At 41.4% G+C, this 25,620-nt stretch overlaps 1 protein-coding gene across 1 annotated transcript in view; it reads right to left on the reverse strand.

Moving 5' to 3' along the window:
* MAP4K4 (mitogen-activated protein kinase kinase kinase kinase 4) overlaps window positions 1-25,620 on the reverse strand; it is a 165,890-nt gene that overhangs the window by 25,063 nt on the left and 115,207 nt on the right. Inside the window, exons 9-21 of the mRNA XM_071430786.1 lie at window positions 23,525-23,603; window positions 21,246-21,421; window positions 20,508-20,580; window positions 19,849-20,059; window positions 12,369-12,530; window positions 10,181-10,267; window positions 9,291-9,518; window positions 5,880-6,041; window positions 3,645-3,875; window positions 2,613-2,719; window positions 1,532-1,683; window positions 744-841; window positions 398-406 (exon numbers count right to left, since the gene is read on the reverse strand). Of these exons, the coding sequence (XP_071286887.1) occupies window positions 398-406; window positions 744-841; window positions 1,532-1,683; window positions 2,613-2,719; window positions 3,645-3,875; window positions 5,880-6,041; window positions 9,291-9,518; window positions 10,181-10,267; window positions 12,369-12,530; window positions 19,849-20,059; window positions 20,508-20,580; window positions 21,246-21,421; window positions 23,525-23,603 (1,775 nt within the window). The remainder of the gene's footprint in view (window positions 1-397; window positions 407-743; window positions 842-1,531; window positions 1,684-2,612; window positions 2,720-3,644; window positions 3,876-5,879; window positions 6,042-9,290; window positions 9,519-10,180; window positions 10,268-12,368; window positions 12,531-19,848; window positions 20,060-20,507; window positions 20,581-21,245; window positions 21,422-23,524; window positions 23,604-25,620) is intronic.

Here is a 25,620-nt window from a genome sequence, read left to right on the forward strand (position 1 = left end):
AGACAAACCCACAGGATTGGTGTCCAAGTTTGTTCACCTCCGTGTTTCCACTGCCCCAGCAGTACTGTTTCCTTTGACTTACTCATTCCTAACAGTTACCAAAACTCACTTTCTCATAAATTCATACACCAGAAGAGCCAACCTAAAGGGGTCTTGCCATATCATAGAAAAATGTGCATACTCTTGAAACCCAACCATCCTGATTTATGACTAACTGCAGTATCATAAGAGATATGGCTACTGAGGAAAGTTTCAAGGAAAGATAGAAATACTATGAAAAACCAATGAGTTTCCCAAGATACAACTGGACACAGAGCTGTAATCAATTGTAATAGCAGCCAGATGTAGAAAATGTCAGAAATCTTTCACAGAAAGTAGGAAACATTTAAGGTCTTACCACTTCTCCCTGCACCATTCAGCCCAGCATTGGCACATTCAGGTCAAATGCACGATCATTGGTCCAGCCCCAGGAAGGAAGCACAAGATTGAAAGAGAGAAAGGCATGGATTAGGAAGGAAGAAGTCCAGAGAGCAGAAATCAATCCCAGAAGCAGTGCAAAATCTAATGTTTGCTGTACTGATGTGCACAGGCAATTGCACAGCCCAGAACATGCTGCTAGACCCAGCTGATCAACATCAACTCCAGCTGATGTTCACCCCGATGGCACTGAACGAAGCTCTCAGTGTACTTTTTGTCAATCTACCTGAAAGAGAAGGAGGACAGGGGAGGAGGATGCAACTTACAGCAGGCTTGATAGGTCTGAAGACTTCCTTTTTCTCTTCAGGCTTTTTAGGTGCACTTTCGTGGCGCTGTGATGGCGAACCCTCTGATTTGGATGATGCTGCACGTGCCAAGACCCCAAAAGGAACACAGAACAAAGCAGATTAAGCAGGGAGCTAAAGTATGTTTTCTTACTTCACTCTGGAGTGAGGAAGACATGGGAGGTGACTATTAGGGGTGTCTGACCACAAGACCTAAGTTTCACTGGTTCACTACTACATTGTCCCTGAAGGACTATACAAAAAAACACCATAAGCTGTGATTTGCATAGGTGCAACTGACCTATGTCTGAAGCCAAAGTAAACGGTCACAACAATTGTAAATTAAAGAGCCAAGTGTGGCCACAAGCTGGAAAACCTCCATCATCATCCAAAGTAGTCCAGCTGAGACCTATCCATGGCAGTCTGCATGCTGTCAACAACCACCAACAAGTATCAAAATGTGCCCTTGCACACATGAGGAAGGGAGGGAGCTGTGAGAGCATGGAGACTGGGCTGTTTGCACATAGGAAAGAGCAGCAGTGCCTGGATGTGAATTCAAGAACAATGAAACAGTTTGACAATGATTTCTGTGTCTGCTGCCTTTCCCAAGCAAGGATTTATGGCCAAGAGGGTACAGAAAGCCAACCCAACTCTGACACCCCATGTTCAAAGGTAGTTTCCTGTGAGGGTTATCATCTTTAATTACTGAGTGCTTCACAGCTTCATAAAATTAGAAACACAGTGTTACAGAGGGTAGGAGAAGGACTTACATCTCATCCTGAACCGCTCTCCAGACCCGCTCTGAGAGCCAGGGTGGGAGCCAGGTTGTGAGCCAGAGTTGCTTGAGCCAGAAGAACTGCCACTGCCTGGCCTTGGTACAAGCTTCTCCACCCTTTCCCACAGCAGACGAGGCTCTATATTGCTGTATCAAGGGAGGAAAGAAACTCTTTGTCACACACACTTCAGTCCCAGATTCCCTGCTCTAAAGTGAAGCATCACTCTCTCTCAGTGTTTTGCTAATAACTCAACTGAAAGAACACTCTAATGCTGAGATCAGGGCATCAGTAATGCTTCACAACCCAGGCAGTAGCTCCCTTTGAAATAACTATTACTGTATTTATGATGGTCAAAAAAACGTTTTGGTGGGTATAAGCTACTCTTTTTATTTGGAGTTATCTACCTGCCTTTCTTATGTATATAACCTGAAGTGGACAATTCTCTCAGCCTGCATGCAGCAGGTTTAAAATTGCATCAGAAGTGTCCTAGGTACTAAACACAAACCAAAAAAAACACCAGAATATCCTCACCCCTATCCAGTGAGCTAATTCCACGATGTGCTGCCTATGTTGCTCTGTTGAGCTCCAGAGTCAGCTCCCTCCTCCCCCTTCCTGACCTTGGGTGCTCTGTGTAACAGCCCAGGGAGGCTCTTCCCCCCTCTTAAAATCTGGTTCTGGCTAAGAGGCCAGAAAATTTCTGAGCTCTCTTCACTTTAGATGTTACAAGCCCTCCTGCTGCCAGTAAACCCCACGGTATTCCCAAGCTGACGTGTTGCACCAAAAGGCAAGATATTCATAAACAACCACATTTGTTCCAAAATTTGAAAGATATTTGAAATTATTGCAAAAATTACAGGGTAGGCAACTCAAATGAGAAGAGGAAAGAAGAAATTTTGTCAGCATTTGTTGACACATGTGCCACATCAAGAGAAATCAATCATTACTGAAAAGGGATCCAACACCATCTTCTTTTCACATCCTACAAGCATTGCCAAAAGCTGTCTGGAAATGCCTGGCTTCCCATATGCCTTTTCCTTCCAATTCAAGAAAAGCAAGGACACATAGGCTTACAAACCTTGTGGAATTCCTTTGACCTGCTTGGTTATTTTGCTGGCCAGTGCCCTGCAGTGGGGAATCACGGCGGGACAGGACTGGTGATCGGGACGTTGTTCTCACAGGTACCTTGGGAGAAAAAAGGTTCTGTTAAACCCATGAAGAGGACAGACAGGACAGGAAGATAAAAATTCTCCTGCCACAAAATATATTCTTAAGATCTTAACAACATGTTCTAAGTACAAGCTAGCATCAATGACCAAAAGCAGTGAACAAACACCCACAAAGCCAAAAGCCTTAGCCGTGATGCTGTTCAGAATTTGAATAGAACTCGATGTTTAGTCTTAACATTAAATAGTGTTTAATGGTTATCACACGAACACGTACACGCCCCGCTACCCTCCCAACTACTGAGACATCTGAAAAGAATATGGCATTTTGACTGAAGCAGGGGAGGCACAAAGCAATTTGCTGAAACAGCATGAGAATTAGGAGAATAAGCTCAAGGGAACCAAACAAATGCCCGGGAATGGATCAGCAGAAGGCAAAGACTTGTGGGGGGGAGCAAGAATATACTCAGAAGAAGCAAATCCCAGTGGATGGGAAGGGGGATGGAAGGGGGAGAGGAGGAGGAAATATATTGAATGTTTCCTTTTTGTTCAGATCCATCTTAATTTTAAATAAGTGTATGATTCATAGTTTGGGTTACAAACCGATGAAGAGGAATATTAACTCTGAGCAATAACCTCAGGGATATTTTGAATTCTTTCCTGAATATGGTAATTATTTGTTAACTTTGCATAATAAATTGTTTCTCTGAAATAGCTGCATTCTATAAATAATTACCAATTTTATATGAAGCTTCAATATTGTACTTCAGGTTGATTATCATTAACCCATTGGCTGAATACCTACATTAAGAACTGCCTTCCAAAATACTGTTACCAGTGCTGGCACATGGGCACGGTCTTCCCAGTGCCCAGGGCATCACATCCTTAAGAAAACTGTAATTAATAATAAAAAAATAGCACACATCTGTCTTTCTACTCCTTACCCTTGGAGGCACCTCGTCACTGTCTGATCTAGCCCAAGCCTTTTGGGTGGGGTCGGGTACCTCCGACTTAGAGTCAGAACTCTGATTAAGCACTTCACTGCGTGAAGGTGGATATGGGTCCTGGGAACGAAGATGGTGATGAGCAAATTTGGGAGAAGGGTCACTGAAGGAATGGGATCGCGAGACAGGGGAAACATTGTTCTTGAGAGATGCCAGATGGGACCACTGTACCTTACAAGAAAACAAAACATAAAACATTCAATGCGCTCAGTATAACCGGCTTTCCAATTAACACAGAATAAAGGCAGGTGGGGCAGGCAGAGACAAATTGGTTATGGCATTAGGTAAGCGTGGGGTGGAATCGATGCACTTAAAAGCAAGGCAAGCGCCCAAGGAACGTAACAGACTGAAAATACAGCACATATGCAATTTCTGTGTGATGCGCTCTCCACACACACGTACACTGGTGCCCAGAGGGAAAGGGGATCCAATATCTGCACCATGAGCCTGACTTCAAAGGCCACTCAAGACAGAAGTCACCTTCTGTTCCCTGGTCTTCAGTGGGCTTTGGCCAGGTCTCATGGTGGGCTGGGAAATTTGAAGTGGACATCCAATTGGAGCAATGTACCAAATTAAAGAATGCTGTAAATTGGGTAAACCAACAGACATTTACTTTTTCTAACAAATTCAGGGACTGGATACAGCTTGAAACTTTTGGAGAAAGACCATAACACAAAGCCTTTATTCCTTTACAGTTATTGCAATATATATAAAAAAACATAATATATATTGTATATAGTATACATATGTACAAAGCATATTATACTTACACCATATATGTACCATATACTGTACATATATACATATTTATACACAAAGTACACACACACATTTACATGCACACATATTCAATTACACACACTAAGAAGGCATAAGAGTGACTAAGGAGTTAAAACTCCATTAGGATTTCCACTGAAATCCATATTCCCTTCAGCCTACTTCCTCTTTGTGCATAAGCCTGTGTTTCAGAGTTAATTTCTGAAACTAAGGAGGAGAAAAAGTCACAACTGAGGAACATGCTGTTTTCACTCCTAATGATTAAGCAAAACTTTGCTTTCAATCCCAGTTTCAGTAGGCTGGCTGTATTTGTTTTTATGTTATTATTATTTCCTCAATTTTAATACACACAGCTGTTGAAGAGCCTGATTATCCTTAATAAGAGTGAAAGACACAGACTTTAAAAGTAACTGGCACAGAGTATGAAGATACAAGTCCAATATTTTGAAATAGTCATAGAGATTTGAATAAAAGCCAGGAAATAATGAGCAAGAGATGAAGTTCTGTCCTGATTTCTCCCACTCTTCCGTCTGTTCAAATTCTCCTGTTGTCCAAAAGAGTGGCAATACCTAGTCACAATCAGGGATGGTTTTAGCTTGCACTGTCATCAACAGACTTTATGAAAATTCTGCATGGAAACAGAGGAACTAAATGCAGAACTCCACAGTTTAATTTAGCATACCTACACTGCTCAGAATTCATGGGCTATGTCTAACTTTTAGACAAAGGTTACTTTTTCAATTCATGCCATAACTCCTATGAGATCAGGTGTCATGATCTAAAGGCTCTTGGTTAGAAAACAAAAGAACAATGGCTACCATGCAGCTTAGTGGTTTCAACCTCTTCTTGATTTTCCAGGAGTGGTACACAGTTTTATTTAGCAACTGCAGGCCTACTGACAACAAACTTGCTTTTCTTAGACATGTTTTGCAAACTCTTTGAAACAGTGCTCACACTGCTAAAACCCACTTGTTTAGTTAGCTTTTTTCTGCAAGAATTTTAAAAACCAAGCAAGTGCACTTTTTTCCTGACCATCCTTTTTAGTAGTAAAAACCTTGCACAGAGCAAATTCTGAATTGCAAAATGCTCTGCAACTGCCACCAGCATTTAACTCACTGTGTCACTGCTGCACAGATAATAATGGGGTACAACAGTTCTAGTCTAGCTCTAACATGAAAAAACCCAAACCAAAAAATACACCAAACCCACAAATCCATCAGTTTATCAATAAAATCGGCAAAAATAGACAAAGAGCAAATCTACACAATAAGCTGTTTTGTGTAATAGTACTACCCTTTACAAAAGGCTTTTTAAGTGCAAAGATCTGCGAATCTGAAGGAAACACGTTAGGACTTCTGCATTCCCTGCAGGCTCACCAAGATTTTCCTGGGCACTTACCTGGGGCTCCATTGGCCTCTGCAGGGCAGGCTGAGCAGGTTCTGAGTTTCCATTGGAAAAGGACTCTGATCTTGAAGGCACTGGTGGCTCCAACACTTTGCCCATCTGTTTAGACTGTGCTTCAGGGGAGCCCTGATTAGTTTTTCTAAATCTCTCCTCCACCTGAGCCAAAATAAATGGAGGTTAAGCCTTGAGTCAGTAAAACCAATTACAGTAGAAATACAAAGGGGAGTACCACCTTTTCTTTACTACAAAGAAAGCAAATACATTTGGGGTTTGGCAGGATTTTTTCCATACTACTTTTGCCAGCAAATTCACTGAGTGAACTACACCAAAGCTCCAAGTAGGCTGATATGGATAATCCATACTAGGGAGAGAGGAGATAAGGAGGTAGCAAGATGTGAGATATGATGAAAGACCATTATGGGCCTTCTTTCCGCCTAGACTAATTTTCCATGAGTACTTTCCTCACAGATAATAAGAAAGATATACCTAAACGGAAACAACTTTACAATATAAAAGTATTTCCCACTGCTATCCCTTACTTTAGCTGCCCACCTTATGCAAGCAATGGTTTTGGATTATCTGCTTTCCTGTGCTTTTCTCTTCAGCAACAGAAGAAGAGACAGGAGATGTTTCTCTACCAGGTAATACTGGAGTCTCTTCAGCTTTAGGCTCAAAAGTGTAGATCTTATCTCTCTTATCAAATACTCTCAGCACAAACTCAAAGGCTGTAGAGGACAGTCCCATCAGTTTGTTTCCTGTTCTCAGGAAGATGTAAATTGATCTTATGTTAACCTCAAGAGCTTGCTGAGGGGAAGACTAAATCAGAATGTTCTCAGTCCTCAGCAGACCATCAAGCAAGGTCCCCATGCAGAAATGTCACCTCTATCAAGGCCACAACACTGACAACAAAGTGAGAGGTATGAAGGACAATAGATGGAGGGAGGCTACAGGCAGAAAGGAAACAGCCTCTCATTTCCTAAGAAAGTCTGTTGCTAGAACCAAGGCAGCATCTGCCAGGTAAGCTGCCTCTGAGGAATGCTAAACTCCCAGTATTTTATCAAAGCACCAAAGATCAAACTGGAAGCTTGGGATGATTTAATTTGCTTTAGCCCTTGTGCCCAGAGCACAAAACCAGTATTGGGATGATTTCCTAATGCTCCCTAGGAGTGATGGTCTGGAGAGACTGGCCTCCAGAAGACAGGCAAGTTTCCAGACTCCTTGCCTCAGGTGGGCTCCTCTACAAACCCAACCTGTCTCTGCATTCCAAAATTTGAGGATAGTACCAGGTTGCCTATAGGGACAAGCAGACAAGCTTCTGTTAAGGTCTACACAAAAACACAATGTCTTGGGAAGAGTACAACAATAATGGAGGCAAGCACCTTCACCATGCAATCATTTTCACCACTGTGTTCAACTTCACAGAGGCATTCTTTAAAGTCTAAAAAACAGGCCAGACTCCTTGTTATGAATAGAATAAGGAAAAGCCTCAAGTCTTTCTGTCTGAAGCAACAGGTTTTCACATCTCTAGCTGTAGATTATAGGAAGTTTCTTCTACAAAGCACATAAACTGCATGAGCGACATGTCCTCAAAACCAGACAAGTGGCAAGGAGATAGAGTGCATTCCTGGACAGAAACAGGTCCTATTCCAGTCATCTGACTGTCTGTACCTGGAAGTGATATTAAGTTCTAAGCTCCCTGCTGTTTCCCAAAGCCAATCTTAGAATTCCTTTTCCTTATATCCTCACTGCTACTGCAATGAGGAAAGAAAACTAATCACCAATAAACTTTGCCAAGCAGGAAGATCAGTCCACTTCACCTTACCATCCTAATATCAGCATCTCTGTAGGTGGACACTTTTTCTGGCTGAAAGTATGAGGCACAGAACACTCATTCCAATTCACTGTTTTATGTAAAGAATGATGTCAGAGTTAATGCCTGCTGCTAGGATTAAATTGTGCCATTCCCACTGCCAGGTATCAAGACCTTATGGCTATATTTCTATCACATTTTTTTAAAAGACTATTACACAATGGTCTCTGGGAAGATCTGACGACTAATCAATTTTTCTGTCTTTACTCTTTTGGGCTAGAGCAATCACAAAAGACTACAACAGGAAAAACAACTGAGTCAGTGGTTCTCCTAAAGGATGGAACACTTGAATCTTTTTCTCTCCTTTTCAGCTCTGAGAGGAAAATGAAGCAGATACAGTTCTGCATCCCTCTAAATCCCAGCCAGCATTCAGGCTGGACAGAAGTGCTAGACTGGCTATGCTTTAATTGAGGTGGGCCAAGAGCATGCAACAAGGACAAGAGGGCTGGTTCCATGTCTGCACCATCACATACCAGACAAGTCTGAACTTCTTCCAAGTAAGAAAGACACATCAGATGTGTCCAAGTAAGAAAGACACATCAAACAGAATGGATGAGATAGGACAAACATAGTTTTTTAAGAACCTGGACAACAGCATCTAGAATAAAATGAGTTTGTGTCCACCAAGCTCAAACAATAGTACTTCAAAGACTAAGAGGCACTGCTGGATGAAGCTGAACCAAGAGCTATTTTATCATGTTTAGCAGGCCTAAATATATTTTCTGTTCTTGTTCCAAAATGCATTTATCTAGTTCCCACATGCAGCTGATGAATGCCATTAAGAGCTTGGACTAACATTGCCCAGTCTGGTGGTTTGTGGGCAGTATGGTGCTCAAGGAAAACACAAGAATAAGATCACTGAAAGAAAGCCAATATACATCAAAGAGGTGTTCACTTGCTTACCAATGTTACTCATGGACCAGTGAAGACTCACTGAAAGGCACAGCACTTCAGATCAACTTGTAAGTGCCTGAAGTCGAAGAAGGCAGCACCATAGAGTTTCAAAAGAGTGGGACGTGATCTCAGAAAAGAATACTTAACATTTCAGAAATGAAACTAATGAAATTCAGGTTTGTGTTCGTGAGAAGGAAATTTTGAAAACTGTAAGTTAAAACACCAAATGTGTACAAATGTGCTGAGTGTTAACATCCATCACAGGTTTGTGCTTTCCAACTGCCTCTCAATTTCAAATCACCAGTACTTGCCAGAGACACAGACCATTGGACCAACAGTTCCTAAGAAAGCATGTCTGATGAAGCACAGATACAACTTCCTGACATGATACTTCCAAAACCAGGCCCCTTAGTCTGCAGCCTTCCAGACCTTCTTTCCAAGTTTTACACCTCAAAAAGCCTGAACTCCAGTGATTGCAGCAGAAGTACTCGGAAGTTGCCCTAGGGCTTGAAAACCAGTAACCAACAGTTAAAATATCCTGCTCCTTATGGGTGGTGCTTTGGTGTAGCAGAACTGCAGTCATGCTGATGGCAGCAGGCAGAGAAGCAGTTAGCAGACTCCTGTTCACTAGCAGGACTTACCTCGCGTGCTCTTTCAGCAGGTTCATAGTGGGATTTTGGCTCAGGGGTATGATAGCTTTGTTTATTTCTTTCTTGCTGCTGCTGCTGCTGTTGCTGCTGCTGCTGTTGCTGCTGCTGCTGCCGCCTGTGGTCGTGCTGCAGTGACAGGAGGTAGGCTTGCTCCTGCTGCAGCTGCCGCTGGAGTCGCTCTGCCTGCCGGTGCTCCTCCATCTCTCGCCATCTGTATTCCTTTGAGAGAACGGGGGAGGAATTCAAGACATGACACTGACTGTAAGGTGGACGTGTCCCTACCAATCCCATTAAAAATGCACCTTTCTGGTTGCTGTTTTGTTTGTTTGTTTGTTTGTTTTATTGTTAACGTGTAACCAAGAGCTAAGTTAGACCCATATGACTTGTGTCTTATGTTGGGAAAGTCATGAGTGTACTGCTAAGCTTGACATGATTGGAGAGTTATGACAAAACTGATTTTTATTAAAGGGAAAAAAAGAGTTGTTTATACTAAATCCAGTGTTAAGTTCATAAAACAATGATTTAGACCAACACTAGGCCATTGTATCCTGGGGTGGATTTACATATCATGTGTGCTTTTGATCTGCAACACAAGCACTCTAGTTCTTCACTGAATGCCAAGGTCTGTTCAGAAACTCGACCACCACACCAGAACTGTTCCACTTTAACATAAAGCCTCCTCTTATTGCCCAGAAAGCAGTGTGACCATACAGCACTTCTCATATGTGCCTGTCAGCCCACAACACTAGCATAAATGGCCTTTTAATCAAGCTCCTTTGTTGTCATACTGTCAGTGCAGCTGTGCCCGACTGAGGGAAGCCTAGGACTGGCTGGATAAATGGATCCTATAGCTACTGAACAAAACAGATACAGTGCTTTACCAGTAACATGGCCTGCTCCTGGAGCAGCTGCTGCTGTAGAATTTCCAAGTGCCGCTGCTCCTCTTCTAGCTGTCGCCTGATATACTCCTGTCACATAGAAATTACCCAGCAATAAATTTATTCAAAAGGAATGCATCAGAACCCCCTGGGTGGAACACCACACGCTACTTCCCCAGTTCAGCTTTAATGAGAAACTCACTTCAGGATGGATTAGTGCCTGCAGAACAATTTAGGAAGCTCTGCCTCCTGAGCATGACATTTTGGCCCCTCCTGTTCTGAAATGTGCACTCCTGCAAATGTTGCCGGCACAGGCCAGTGCTCATTTATGTATTTTGGAAGTGGTTTCAAGAAGCAGCAAAATGCACTTGAAGGTTTTGGTAAGTTAAAACACAGCAAGTCTGACTCAACACAGCCAATACAAAGTCACATGCAAGTTGTATTAAACATTAGTGTGTTGCACTGGTGCGATGAACTGTTAGCAACAGCTAGAGCCAGGCATAGTGTAGGCAGAGCTGGAGCAAGCTCCCCCAAACGGGCTCTGCCAAGTGCAGTTGGGACCTGCCCTGCCGAGTCTCCCCTGCCGCCCTCACCAGAAGCCTCTCCTGAGCAAACACTGCCAGCCTTGCTGAATTATGCGATGGTTATGACACAAACAAACATCCACCAGGAAACAGAAATTAGACCAAACTCGCTTGCTCTTGCCATCTAGCCACCTCTTCACCTGCAGCCTCAACAGATCAAGACATTTACCCTCACTTCACCTAGCCCCTAGAAGAACTCAAACTCTGAAGCACCAAACCCAAGCTGGTAACATCCTATCATGCAATTAATGGAAGTATGTAACATGTGCATGCGCACACACACAAGCACACGCACACATTTACAGTGTATGCATAAAGAAATTAATGGATCAGTGATACAGTGATGGGAGTTATAGAAAGTCTTGTGACAGACTGATGAGATACACCATACTGCTGTTACGCACATTGGCTGAGCCACAGTTTGAGTTAACAAAAATTCTAAGAGGGAACGTGTCTTTTCTTCTAAAAAAAAAAGAATAAAAATTCAGAGTGGTTCAGCTTGGCCACACCAATTAACCATTTGTCATTACTGGCACTGTGCGTAATTAGCATTTCAACAGTTTAAAAAGCAGCTGGGGGAATACCCGGTGTCTGCCCAAAAGCAAATTGCTATGCTGTAATTAGAGATTTTCCATATATTTATTCCCATTGGTTAGTCTTCTCTCCTTTTGACTCAAGAATCTTTGAAACATACACAAACACAATAAAATTTCCCAGTAACACAATCATCAGTGATCTCAATACAGTGAATTTATGTAAGAAAAAATTAAGGTATGTCAGGCCAAACCCAGCATTCCTGAAGTTAATGGGAAATTTACAATCAATCAGCCTCTAGGACAGAAGTTTTGGCCCTTTATTTGCAATCAGCATTTTGCAGTACATGCACAGTAAGTATTGCTCTGATTATCACCCTGATTGAAGCTATTAAAGGATTTTAAAACATGCAGATTTCATGCATGAATATAGCAGCTGAATTTCACAGTTTAACAAGTTTCTCAGTTGTACTTTCAATGTATTAAGGGCACACTGGCATAATTTAAGATATACTTGCTGCCTGAATGGGCATACGTTACTGATTTTAAACAGAGTAAGAGAGGGAAATTGCATATTGAAGTTTTAGGATGGAAAATCCTCTGCAGCTCAAAGATTCCATCTCAAATTCAGAGTATTCAAAGTTCATGCCAATGACCAATTCTGTGTGCCAGAAGTTGACACACAACAGAGTTACCCTTCTCTTGGGAGGCCTTCTGATCAGGGGCATGTCCTGCAAGAACCACTGATCCAGCAAGACAAGCCTAGAAACAGTTTTCAGCCCCAGTCATGATTTTGCCAGTTCTGGTGATTTTAGTCCAGCCCAGGGGCATGAACTGAATTTAGAATGAGTACTGCAACAAGACTTCTTTTTTTGAGAGAATATTGAGGCTGCCAGAATTTTCCATAAAGCCCTACAATCCTATGTTAGTACACTTGCTGTCAAAAACAACGAAGATGAAAGAGTTAGTGTTACATTGCCTCTAAGCTGATTTAGGCTTACTACTTTTTTAAAAATTAAATTAGAATTTAGAAGAAACAAACGTATTGCACATATATCTGTATCATGGACTCACCTGCTCCCTTTCTACCCTCCTCTTTTCCTCCTCTGCTCTTCTTCTCTCTTCCTCCTCCTTACGCCTCCTCTCCATTTCTTCCAGACGTCTTTTTTCCTCCTGTTCTCTCCGCCTTTGCTCACGCTCTTGTTGCCTTCGAGCTTCCCTTTCTCTTCTTTGTTGCTACAAAAAGGGAAAAGAAACCACAGAGTTTTACTTTTGTTGTTATCAAAGAAAGAGGTGGGGTTGTTTTCTATGGTAAAGAGCGGGATTTACCAGGACTAGCAAGCTCTGCAACTGAGTGACAAAACAGTTTATGCAAGTGCTCCCTCCACCAGGAAACCAAACTCATACCCAGCACACATCTATCCCTAGAAGCAGCCTCACTTAGACTCTCTGGTTTCTTCATGCACATACACAATGTCATGCACCATATTCCTGATGACAATCGAGGTGTGGAAACTCCTCTCTTCAAGAAAGGCTAACACAAACCCCAGTCCTCAAACAACTGCTGAACTCAGAGATGACAACTTTCTTGACATCAATAATCTACTTGTTGCCAAAAGGGAGTGATCAGCCCTACTAAATCAGCTAACTCAAATGCCAACTATCTGAACTTTCCCTAAGTAGCTTGTTTCTTAAAACAGTTGGTCTGCTAAGAATTTTGTAGTGTTGGCCCAACAATCAAGCTTAATTTAATGCACTGCCCAAAACTTTGCCTAAGAGAGAAGGAAGGCTGGCCAAGAGCACCTCAGCTCCTCCCAAAACATCAAATGCACCTTTAAGTAAAAGAGGAAAAGCAGCTAAGTAAGATTTACACTTACACAGATAAGCTTCCACACATGACCCAAATACAAACAGGTGCTGATTAGGTATGCTCAAGTCTGAGAAGAACCTGGAAACCAGCTCTAGAAAGCATGAACTGACTCATTTATGTCTATGGAGCACCATATATGACTTCAGAGAAGACATTTTAAATGCCCATGTAGTCGTGACCAATTCTTCCTGCACTCCAGCATAAGCATCCAGTTACTCCACCTACCTCGAAATCCCAGGCAGCCTCCCACAACTGCCTAAGCGTCAAAAGGCCCAGCTGTCTCCTGTTCAACCATCAGCTGGGAATATCACTACATTTACTGTCTTTATAGGTTTCTATAACATACTAAAAAAACATGGAAGAAATTTAAACCAAAAAATAGCACAAACAATTTTAATCCCAAGAACAAAAATGAAAACCTACATTGGTTTTTCCTTATCACATCTATGTTAAGGTTAATACTATCCCAAATTTCTGTTGAAGCAAAGCTGCCACGGATTTGCCTATCTTAAGGCACTTCAAATAGTCCAGCAAGAAAGAGCACTCACACTAAGCTTTACTTTGGGTTCACAAATCCAGTTACTGGTGTGAGTTTCATAGTTGTGCTCAACTGAAAAAGCAAAGGCTGATCTACACTTGCTGTGTTACTTCGTGGGATGAGCTTTCTCTGCTTGGAACATTTTCCTGCATTACTATGAAGGAACTGAAATATCAACAGCCTCTCCATCTTCTGGAATCTATTCTGACATGACAGTGGAGAAGAAATACTGGGGGGGAGGAAAAAGATGGTTCTTGGGTTTTCTGAGCTCTTCTGCCAAGAGAAATTGTGGATGTCCCATCCCTGGCAGTCTTCAAGGCTAGGCTGGATGGGGCTTTGAGCACTGAAAAGTGTCCCCTGCCCATGGCTGGGAACTTAGAGCAGAATGGTTTTTAAAGGTCCTTCTTACACAAACCACTCTGTGATTCCACCAATTAGTAGCACTTAAATAATACAGGCTGCCTTCCAATTCTCTTTCATTAACTACAGTTTGGGGGAAGATGTGACTTTCCTGGAGACCACTGTTGAAACACACCCACGCTGTAACTATCATGCCCTCTTCCCTGGCCCACAGCATCATGCTGGGTTCACTACCACCTTCCTGTGCCACAAGACAAACTCTTTTATCCCCCACACTTTCTTTCTGGATCTTCTCAGAAACACAGCTTCCTTGTTCTTGCATCTCTCCTAACTAAATCCATTTAGCAGCCTTTTCACTCGTGCTTAAGCCAACTCTCTTCAATGAACGTAGATATAAAAATAGCAAAAGCGCTGCAAGGCAGCTACGGCACGCGGTGCATTTCATAGGTTTCACTGCTTCCCCTCCTTCATTTTTTAAGCACTGTAAAAGGATTAAGTAGCACTTTTATTTCTAAATATATGCCTCAGTGTCAAGCAATTTCTACATTTAAGTCAATATATTCAGGTCCTTCTTGGCTAATCAAGTCTGACAGGCTTTTGTTTAAGAAAACTAAGATGTGAAGTACAATAATTCTGCTGCCTTGAGGATGCAAGAGACAGCACACTGCTGACTGGTTAATATAATATGCACATTTATCAACTCAAACAATATTGTGTTGACATTGTTAAGTGGATATATTGCAGATCTCAGGATGGCATCATTCTCACTACAAGGAAGACGGGCAAATTCACTGCTTCTTGAATTAATTCAGAAATATTTGGCAATAATTATAAATAACTGAACTTAATATGAGGGGAAATGAGCTACAAACTGATTAAGAGAGCCAGTTTCTCATGGCAGCACAAAATAAACAAAATCAATTGTCAAAAGATGAGATTTTTGATGAAACCTTGATCCAGATATCTAACTCGGCACATCAGCAGATATTTATTACCCACCAAAGGAATAGGGGAGAAAAATGGATTTAAGACAAATCTCACAAATGTGCTCCTGTCTACGTGCCAAAGTAGGCAGGGAGATCAGGATTCTCAGCATCACTTTCACCTTCCCATCAGACACTGTCTCAGCCTCCTGCCAGGTGAGTGGGAAGGGAGGTACCCAGCACTGCAGGAGCCTGCACAAACACACTGCATGATCCCCTTATTCCCAGCCCTAAATGTATAATAAAGGTTTCACTTCCTTTGCACGTGGCCTTTGAAACCTCAGCATCAAACCAGTGGTCATAAATGAAGTGCAATTTACTTTTAACATGCCCAGGGAGAGGAAATCTACAGTGACAACCATCTCTTGGGTCCTAGTGCACATCTTGTCAAAGCAATGCCAAAAGTGGTTTGTAGCAAGTTGAGTTGACCCAACCTGGCTTCAGAGACAGCCCTATACTTTCTTGCTTCCATCTGCTGGCACAAGGTTGCCTTCCTGACTGGCTCTAGCAACTCTTCTATGAGGACACCAAAACCTGATCATTGTGTGCCTTAGGCCTGCCCACAGGACAGAAATGGGACAGGGAAAACCTGTTAAAATCAATGTCATGTTTCTACATATAAAAATTTGCCTTCTAAATTTAGTTTGTGAGATTGTCAGATACTGTACTTTTTGGTCATGCACTACAAAAACAGCCTGACATAAAACACTGTTGTCCAAGAAACAGCAGGTATAGATCAAGATTCCTGAATTTAGGGATGCATATGCAGATCTTCTAAAGTTGGTATAGTATTACCAACTTTCTTGCACATGTCAGATGAAAAGCTTATTTCCAAGGAGCAAACTGTTAGCCAGAAAGTAAGGCAAGAACTCTTCAAAGAAATGTCAGACATGCCAAAACAGAATTTTGACAGAGCCCATACTGCCTCAAATTACTGCATTTCACAAAATGGGCATTTACTATGCAAACAACATTTTAAAAACCCACAAAGAAAATACAGTGTCAATACCCTGGCTCCTTATCTGGTTTTAGGGTGCAATAATAATGATCTCATAATGGAACCTGACATCTCCAAACTGGAAGTCCATGCAGTAGAGCACGATTTACCAGGAGGGGGCAATGCAACTACACAGGCAGTTTGTCTATACCAACGAATTCAGGCCCTTCTTCCTACAGTGAAATATTCAAGATACAGATCCTTTAATTTTAAATTCCTAAAATATTATTACTATGTCTCATATTCAGAAGAAGATTGATAATACCTATATTAATTATTTCTTTCACAAAGAATTAGGTAGCCTGGTATCAGCTTAGAAAGAGAATCGGCAAGATTAATAAAGAGATTTTTGCTTTGTCCACACTAGAGATAAACCAGAAGTAGAACTCCTTACTCAGTACCAATCCAAGATGCAAGCAATTCAAATTAAGTAGATAAGAATAAGCTCCCCTTCTGTAAAAGAAATAAAGCCCTGGCAAAAATTGCCTGCAGGTACACCTACATTAGCATCTTGGTTCAGATCAGGAGTGCTCTTTTGAAGTGAATCATCCAAACATCTCCACTTATCCAGTTTTGTTTCGTATTCTGAAGATGTCTTGGAGTGCCAACCACACCTTTTGGACGAAATTAAAAAGGCTGATGCACTCCAACCACAAGCAGGCACAGAGTCTAGACCTCAGCCAGTCCAAAGGAATTCCTCCTGTCTTTAAACACATGAAGTCTTCAGGTCCTCAGCACTTTAATTATTGTGCTCCACAATCTGCTTCTACAGGACTGTACTACTTGCCAGTATAGCTATAACCTACCACTTCAAAAACATCCATCTTAGGTTCTCATAACCAGGGACAGAGACACCATTTAATGAAGCTATCCTGAACTGTGGAGGTCCACAGAGAATGGGATTCCAGCACAGCCAATTTTTAGCTTCCTGAGCCAGACTCAGTTTTGCAAGTACAAATTCAAATGCCTTCTCATACTCAGCAGTTGTCTCCATGTTGCTGAATAGAATCACAGAATCCCATTAAAACAGCCAGGAGCAGGTCAGATTTCTTGTTTAAACTATCTAAACACCTACATAGTTGACAGTCTTTATATATCTTTTAAACAAGGGTTGGGGGTGGGACAAAATCCCAGTTGCAAAATTCTCATGTAATTTTCTGTAGTTTGACCACATGTCATTTTCACCTCCTCAGTAAGACACAAACTGCAAGGTTCCTGCAAAAACGACATTTAGAAGTCACCTATATGCCTTTTAAAAAGTAATCTTTTCTCTAATACTGCTGAGAATTAGAGTTTTTGGCAGATGTCCTAAACACCGTTCCTGTTACAGTCTCGGTCAAAACTGTCTAGGCTCTGTGCCAGCATTGTAAGAACAAGCCCTCAATTTTAATTTAGGAAGTGGGGAGGGGGGGAAGTATATGCAACTTGTTCAGGAAGATTATCTAAGGCATAAAATTCTACCAAAGAATATTAAATAGGTATATGCATACATACTTTACACAAGCAAAAATTACAAGACAGCAAGTCTGGTAAAAATATCAACTCATTTATGAACGCCCTGAGCTTCAATGCCTGACACTAATCTTGACATTATCAAGCTCCTCATTGTTTACTGGCTTCATCAAAACAGGGGGGGTGAGTTAAGGACAAAGTGACAACATTTCAATATTTTGGCCTTCAATTGTGTCACAACACTAATGTTTATCTAAATTTGTGTCTACTACCCTTCCCCCATCTGAAAGAGCTTGTTTTGGCTGCTGTTTTGTTGAAAACCACTTGGGATCATACATTTTTCCAACACGAGATCCAATTAACTAAGTGGGATTTTTTTGAAAGCTAAATGTGAGTCTTTTTTTTAATGCACTTGATGAACAATATGGCTACACTATCACCTGCAAAAGGAAACTTTTTAAACTCACCTAGTTTATAACTCATTCCTATTTATGCCTCCAAGGAACCAAGCAGAGGTTATAGACCCATACAAGGTAAAAAGCTTTGATCTTACAAATTTTACATGTTTTACCATGCAACCTTATTCAGTAATACAATCTACATTACATACTGTCTTGTGGCTGTGGAAGCTGTCAGTTTTAATTTGAACTTAAAAAAGCAGGACTTATTAAACATAACTTTCAGGTAAAAAGAAAAGGTAACTGCCTTTTCTTTTTACTTGCTCATTCTGTTATAACTGCAACATCTCCAAAAAGTTCAACCCACACAGAGAAAATGGTGCATTGCTTTGTTTCCACTAGTAGCAACAGCAGCTCCTTTATTTTAAAAAGAAAATCCAGATTTTAAGAGTTGCACTGATTACTAAAGTTAAATGACCTAGATAATTTAATTGTAATCCTCTCTTCCTCAACAAAAAAATACTGCCTGCAGAACCTTAGAGATTAAAGGGGCATTTAAAATAAATCATTGACTCCCATACTAAGAAAAATTTGAGCAGTTAAACAGTAGCTCAACTTTTGCTCACCTTTTATTTTTCTAGTATCTTTATTACTTACTCCACAAACAGTCTAAAACAGTTGGAAGTGCTGTAAGGTTTATCTTGGCATTCTCTGAAGGGTGGGAAAGAAACAGAAGAGAAAAGGGGTTTATATGCCTTCCCCTCATCCCTCCTTATGGATTCATGTGAGGCTGAATCTTAGCTACCAATCCCTCCTTATAGCAGCACTAAACTCATTTGCACTTTGGAAAAGAGGGATAACAAGCATAATGTGACCTGGAAAGGTATTTGGAACTTTGTATTACTTGTTATGCAAACAGGTCATGGGATGCAAATCAACATTTGGTCCTGGTTGCATCCTCATTAAACGTTACCAGAATTTGGAAAAACCAGACTGGGTGTAGTTTTTCCATCACTGCTAAGTGAAAGGTTGAAACAGACTCAAGCAAGAGGTCATTTAAGGACAACTGGAATTTGACCCTGCACTTCCTGAAGAGCCAGAGCATTGGTTTCACTTCAACTCTGTGTCATACCCAGCTCTGGCCTGAAGAGCTGTTTTGAAATCCTCCTACTTCTGAAGCTCATGCTGCATATTCCATCTACATATATATATAAATGCACACAAGATCTTAGGAGGTGAAAATATGACAGAACAATATTGTCCACATACATTTCACTTTCTTTTATCTTCCAGTACTGTATAGAAATTGCATACTTACTGTATCACAAAAATATGATTTACATATTTGTAATTCCTGCAGAATTATAATTTTAACACTGATTTACAAAACATATTTATAGATCTACCTTTAAGGGCCCCTTCCAATCCAAATCATTCTATTATTTATGATCTAGGTGGTTTTTAGTCACTAAGCTACTGCTCATGAGAGAATAATACATTAAAAAACAGGCTTCCATCTACCATGAATGAGTGTCAAACACATGTTTGAGAAAGCTTTAAAGGGAAATCTGAAAAATGTTATGGCCCCCAAAACAGTACTCTTGAGAGAAAAATCCGCCTGGGAATAATTTATGTCTCCTCTTCTGTCTACCTACGCCTAGACAAAGACCAAGAATGAGCCTCTTCAACAAAAAAAGCCTTCAAACAACCCAGCTCTGGCTCGTGTTGTCTTCACAGGAGCTGCTGGATATTCAAATGCTTTAGAAGACGCCTTATATTCAAGTACCCAAGCATGGATTTAAGTGCTTTGCTCTTTGTTTACAGTTGGATTTTCAGATGATGCTTTCTTTCCTGAGATAACCTGGGGCTACAAAGAATTCTTTTGAAATGGTAGGAATGGGAAACAAGAGGGGGAGAGGGGCTTCTGCCCCCCAAACTCCAGTCTCCTGTTTCTACCTCTTCTAGCCGCCTCCTCTGCTCCTTCTGCTGCTCGATGCGTTTCTGCCTCTCTGCCAGCAGCTGCCTCTTGTACTCCTCCTGCTCACGGAGCTGCTGCTCCTGCAGCAGCTGCTGCCTCCGAAGGGCCTCGGACCGTTCCTTGTTTTCCTGCTGCAGTCTCAGGAAATCACGTCGGAGGGTTGATTCTCCAGGCACATTGACAATGGAACTGCAACAAGAGGAAGTTAAAGCCTTCTGTATGATAAAGCCTGATGGGCCATTAAATACCTTTGCCAAAGCAGGGGAACATTAATAAAATATACCATGATGTTAAAGTTTAATCTTGTTTCTTTTGGAGCAAAGACACTGGATGTATGTCAAATACATGCTCTCAGTGGAAGGCGTGAAATGAGGCCAAGCAAAGTAAGGACAAATGCTAACACTGTGAAGACCCTGATCAATCATATTTGCCATAAATACAAAGCTTGTTTGCTCTCAGTCATAGGAAGGGGAGCTTTCAAACCTTCAACAGTCACAGCATAGGTATTCAAACCCTTTGAGTGGTTTGTGCATTCACTTAATAAGAGACAGAAATTTAGCATGCTGATTTATAATCACAGACCTTTGGACTTACTCGGCATGGACTGCCCAAAGCCATTCCCAAAAGCAATTATTACCTTGGCTCTCCTTCTTGTTCAGGCACTTCCTCCTCTTCTTCCTCACTTCCACTATATTCATACTCAGTCTCATCTGACAGGAAAGAAACAAAGGCCTGGATAGTACTTTAATTTAGGGCAGTGGGGAGTTGCAGTAGCACCTCAGTAAACCAGCTCCTGTCCCCTTCAGTGAGAAGATCCATCACAGACCCTAGAACTCATTATATATATATAAGCTCATCTTCCCAGCAGCACAGTGGTTTGGAGAAGACTTCCAGCAAACTCTCTAAACAATACCAGGTTTTACATGTAAGACAAGACACCTGGAGAACTCCAGCACCACCTGAATAAGGAGAAAAGGCTGCCCAAAACATTTGCTTCACAGCTCTTGTGATGGGTTATTTCCTGTGAGTCTGATTTATGGCATCATTCCAGGAAATGAATCTACCACAGACTAAAGAAGGGAAAGGCATATATGCCAATATCCTCCTAAATACTGTTTAATGCTTGTATGGAAGAGTGGCCAGCAAGTGAGCAGATTTAATCTATCAGAAAATACAGCACTTGAAATTTATACTTTCTCTGTAAAGGACAGAACAAAACGGAGCCTTCTGATAGTCAAACTATGAATTAAAAAAGAACTTTATAAGGATTTGGGCTACAGGAGCTTCTTTTGGGGTGGGTATTTAGAATGCAAAGCAGGACAAAAATATGCATTTTCGACAAGTGGCAAAGACTTGATTTTTAGAAGCTGCATACCTTTCTCTCCTCTCTTCTTCCTGGTCCTGTCTATATGGTCCTTAAGCTGGATTCGGACTTGCCTTTCATTTGGCTGGTCACGTATAAAGGGATGTTTCAACAGCTGTTCTGTAGAAGGTCGCTGCATGTAATTCTTCACTAGACAACCTTCTATAAAGCTGAAAAACTTTTTTGACCTGAGAAAGCAGGAAGAGAAAAAAAAGCAAAAGATGAGAGGTAAAACTCAGCTGAAACATTTTTCCTGTCCTTCCTCAAATTTATTTCCTCCAAGAGCATCATGTCCCAGAGAACAGTACAAGTGCTGCCTGCAAGTGTGCCTCCTAAACATATCTGAGTGTGTTCCAGCTGAGCACTGGGCTGGAGTGACACAGGGCTGGAGGGACACAGGGTGACATGAACATTCCTGAAGCACTCTCAGGCACAGCCTCACTGTAATGTGCCCTGTTTCAGAGGGATAACTGCTCTGAAAGTCAGGATCTATGAGTGAGGTAAATCATGTAAACCCAGCCTAGCTGCTTCTGGATCAGAGCTGAATAGAATCTAGCCTGCTTGGAGGAGGCAGCTCTGGTGTACCTCCACTTACCCATGCTACAGATAGCCATTCCCAAAGTCAGGAGAACTGTGTCAGAACATTCTCCTGACACAAGCAGCACCACACTGCTTTTGCATGCACCTGGGCTCACAGAGTTAGATCTGCCAGAATTTAAGATTATTTTATCCTTTACCTTAAGACACAAAAAAAATTTTACAGAACTAGAGGTGGGTGTTGGTCAGTGCTTGTCTGCTCAACACAGGCACTTTGAGTCTCTGACATAATTTAAGGGCATGAACTAAACTAAACCCCCCTGCACACAGAATAAACTGACAGGGTATGGTAGTTAGCTAAGCTGCAGCACCACCTTTCCAAAATTTGCACTTCATTTGAACTCTTGAAAGGGGATCTCTCTAGAAAGAAGTCACCAAACAAGCCACCTGCCAAAATCCAACAGTGGAAATACTCAAAACTGCAATGAGGCACTGAACAGGTTGCCCAGAGAAGTTCTGGATACTCCATCCCTGGAAGCATGGAAGGCCAGGTTGGATGGGTTTCTGAGCTACCTGAACTAGTGGATGGCATCCCTGTCAATGGCAGGGTTTGGAGCTAGATGATTGTTAAGGTCCCAACCCAAGCCGTTCTATGACAATTGTACAACTTTGTCATCATTTGGCCTAACTTCTCATAACCTGCAACTGAGCAAGCTATCAGAACAGCTGAGTGACAGCAACACTGCCTTGGACCAGAGCTGCTTTTTAATTGGTACATGCTCTCAACCTGCTCCAGTGCTTGGACAGCAAACATCCTCACTACATGCTTAAGAGGAAAAAAAATTATTTCCATCCATCAGTTCACTTCCCTACTGTAATAAAAAAGGCTGAATCCAACATAACTTGGATATTCAGAATTTTTATTCCTCACGCCTTGAATGTTATTCTTTCACATAAAAAGGTCAATGAATGGCTAATGCAAATGGCATATATGCATCTCTATTCTGTTAATATATGCAGAAGGCAAGTAAGAGAGCAATGCCTTGAGTATACAAGTGCATAAATCAGTCAATCCAGGTAAAGACCAAGCCCAGCAAGCAAGACATGTTTATACTATGTTGATATTGAATACACAGTCCAATCACTTCATTATTTTGACAGGATCACAGCATCCCATGATCCCATTGTATCAATAAGAAACCTCTTTCTACAGAGTATTTTTGTTTCATATGTGTCAGTTGTAACCAGTAACTGGGAGGAAATCCTCTGATACTAATGGATTCTTCTCAGCTGGCAAGAAGCAGGCACTCAATTCCAACCGTTTACAATAATTATAGTAAAAGCCTTCATTAGTTTTAATAGCTCCTTTCTATTTAGCAACTAGAACACCATAGCACTGTTCTGTTTCTGTGTTATGATACATCTGAGAAAACACACTGCATATTAAGAGTGCTACAGGAGTCTATATCTTAAAACATGAATTCATTTGTCACCTTAATACAGATGCTGCTCTACTGAAAAAGAAAAACCAAAAACTTTGGTATTTATTTTCACACAATTTGAGATGGAATTTCTCTGGGACAAACAGAACTAAATAATGCATGCATTTTATTTCATCCTTTGATTCAGAGGCACAAAAGATAACAGAGATTTTGCTAACTTAAGTTGCTTTACAATTCTGTGGAAGGGGTAACAAAACTATGCAATATGAGAAAACTTCAGGCTACACAGGACAAGATATAATTAATACATACCATTTCTTGGATTTTAACCGTGGGGGAGGGTTCCTGGGTATCAGAAAGAGTGCCCTCATGGGGTGCATGTCACAAAGTGCTGAAGGGAAGAAAAGAAAAGCAATCAGAGACACAGAGACACTGGTTTAGCTGCTCTCTGTCAATGCCATGACTTGAGCTTCCACAACCACTCCCACCATCCTAAACATCCATGCAGTAGGTGTAGACAGCAACACAGCTAAATGGAATTAGCCCAAAATGACAACAGTTCCATAGCTCAATGTGCCAATGGCAGCCCAAAAAGAGAAAGAGGTCAAAGCACGGATCATCCTCCAGAACTGACCAAGATGGGAACATCTGAGCATGGCCTTCCCTCCAGCCCCAAGTCATCTGACTTACTTTCTGGTCAACAAAATACTGGGAGATGATGATGGTGGAAGGGAACAATGAGAGTTACTGTTCCATACAATCTTCCTTTACCTGCCCTTCCTTCCTCTGCCTGCCCTTCTCTACCATTATTGAGGGTGCTTCATTTTAACTCTACAGACCTGGATATTTTTGTACTTCAAGGCATGACAGTTTTGAAGCATGGGAGGGTCTGTATCACTCAAAAGGACTGTCTGCAGAACTGAAATGCAAACTCCTAACTTTTGTCCAAAGAAGTCCTGTTTGTTTCAGTGGACATTTAGTGGGAGTCCAGGATCAACGTTGGACAGCTTTTCCTCCTGCTCCATAGTAAAGCAATATGGCAGAGCCATGACAGGGAAACAAGGGAGCAGGGAGAGAGGCAGCCCAAGAAAGGTCTCTAGGAGCAATGTTCTAACCATCTTCCTATGTTTGATCTCTTACACCCTCAGTCTCAGCCTGAGTGACCACTGCAGGATGAGGTGACATTTACCACACAACAGATATTCAGGAGAAACAGACTAGTGGGAAGAGAATTCTAGCTCAAAAATAAGGGGCATCAGTCTTGGCAAAGAAGCCCCTTGGATGCCTATGGATCCCTGCAGACCACCAAAGAATCCATAGAGATGGACTCTCAGCTGCCACTGGAGGACGAGGAGGAGGTAGAGTCCATGTACCAGAGGACAAGAGCTGTTCTGCACTTACAGAGGATCTTTGCTAACATCTTAAATGCTACTCTTGTGCTTTTACACAAAGAAGGGCCAAGCTCTGTTTGGTTTAGAAATGAACAAAATATTGTCCAATTCTAAGCTTACAAAGCCATACAGGCAACCCAATGCACTGAACAAAAAGGGATGGCAAAAAAGAGGGAGTTCACTTAATTCAGTGCTGGCTAAAGTGTCCTGGGAGCAGCTCTCACTTGGACATTCATGCAAATGTGCAATTAGGAAGGAAAAAGAAAACAACCCCAAACTATCAGGCCTCCTAAAACATGAATCAACACATGACCATTGTGATTTGACTTTTTAAATCTTGCATTAAAGTCAGTAAGAACAACAAGAAAATCAGGCAGTAGCTACAACAAAATCACCGATTTTTACCTGGGAAATATCAATACTTTATTTCGACAAGATTATTTCAAAGACATTTCAAGCTGGGCTGTGTTGTGGTCATAGATTTTTATGTGCAAAAAAAATTACCTTGCTCTTAGGTACCTTAGCTCTTATTTTTTAAATACAGAGCTCCAGCTGAGGGTGAGGGTAAGTATATTTGCAAGATCAATAAGGACTTTCATAAAAATTATTATTAAAAGTCATAACACCATGTCTAACTTCTTTTCTTTTCAAAGGTTTCTGTCCTCCTCACACATCTGCTGTTTGCCTTTATATTCTGAAAGAACTATGTGAAAGGAAAAGAGCCTATTAAAAAGTTGAGCATTTTTGGTTCCCAGGTTTTCCTCTCAAATCCAAACTAACTGATAATGATCCCTGCTTGAGAATAACTAAGTTCAGTGCTTTGTCCTGAAGAAGGATTTACAGTTTAAGCCATGTCACTGCTAAGGAAGATTAACACCACCCACTGATGAGTGGAAACAAAAGGAGAAGCAATGTTAGCATTATCCAGACCGACAGAAAGCCAACACAGAAATAGCTGCTACAAATGCTTTTTTCATTAAGATCTGTTTCCTCAAGGCCCCACTGACCCTCTCCCCA

This window comes from Agelaius tricolor, unplaced genomic scaffold (genome assembly GCF_023055355.1).
Source record: "Agelaius tricolor isolate 1412-34295 unplaced genomic scaffold, bAgeTri1.0.p SCAF_7, whole genome shotgun sequence".
Lineage (NCBI taxonomy): Eukaryota > Metazoa > Chordata > Aves > Passeriformes > Icteridae > Agelaius > Agelaius tricolor.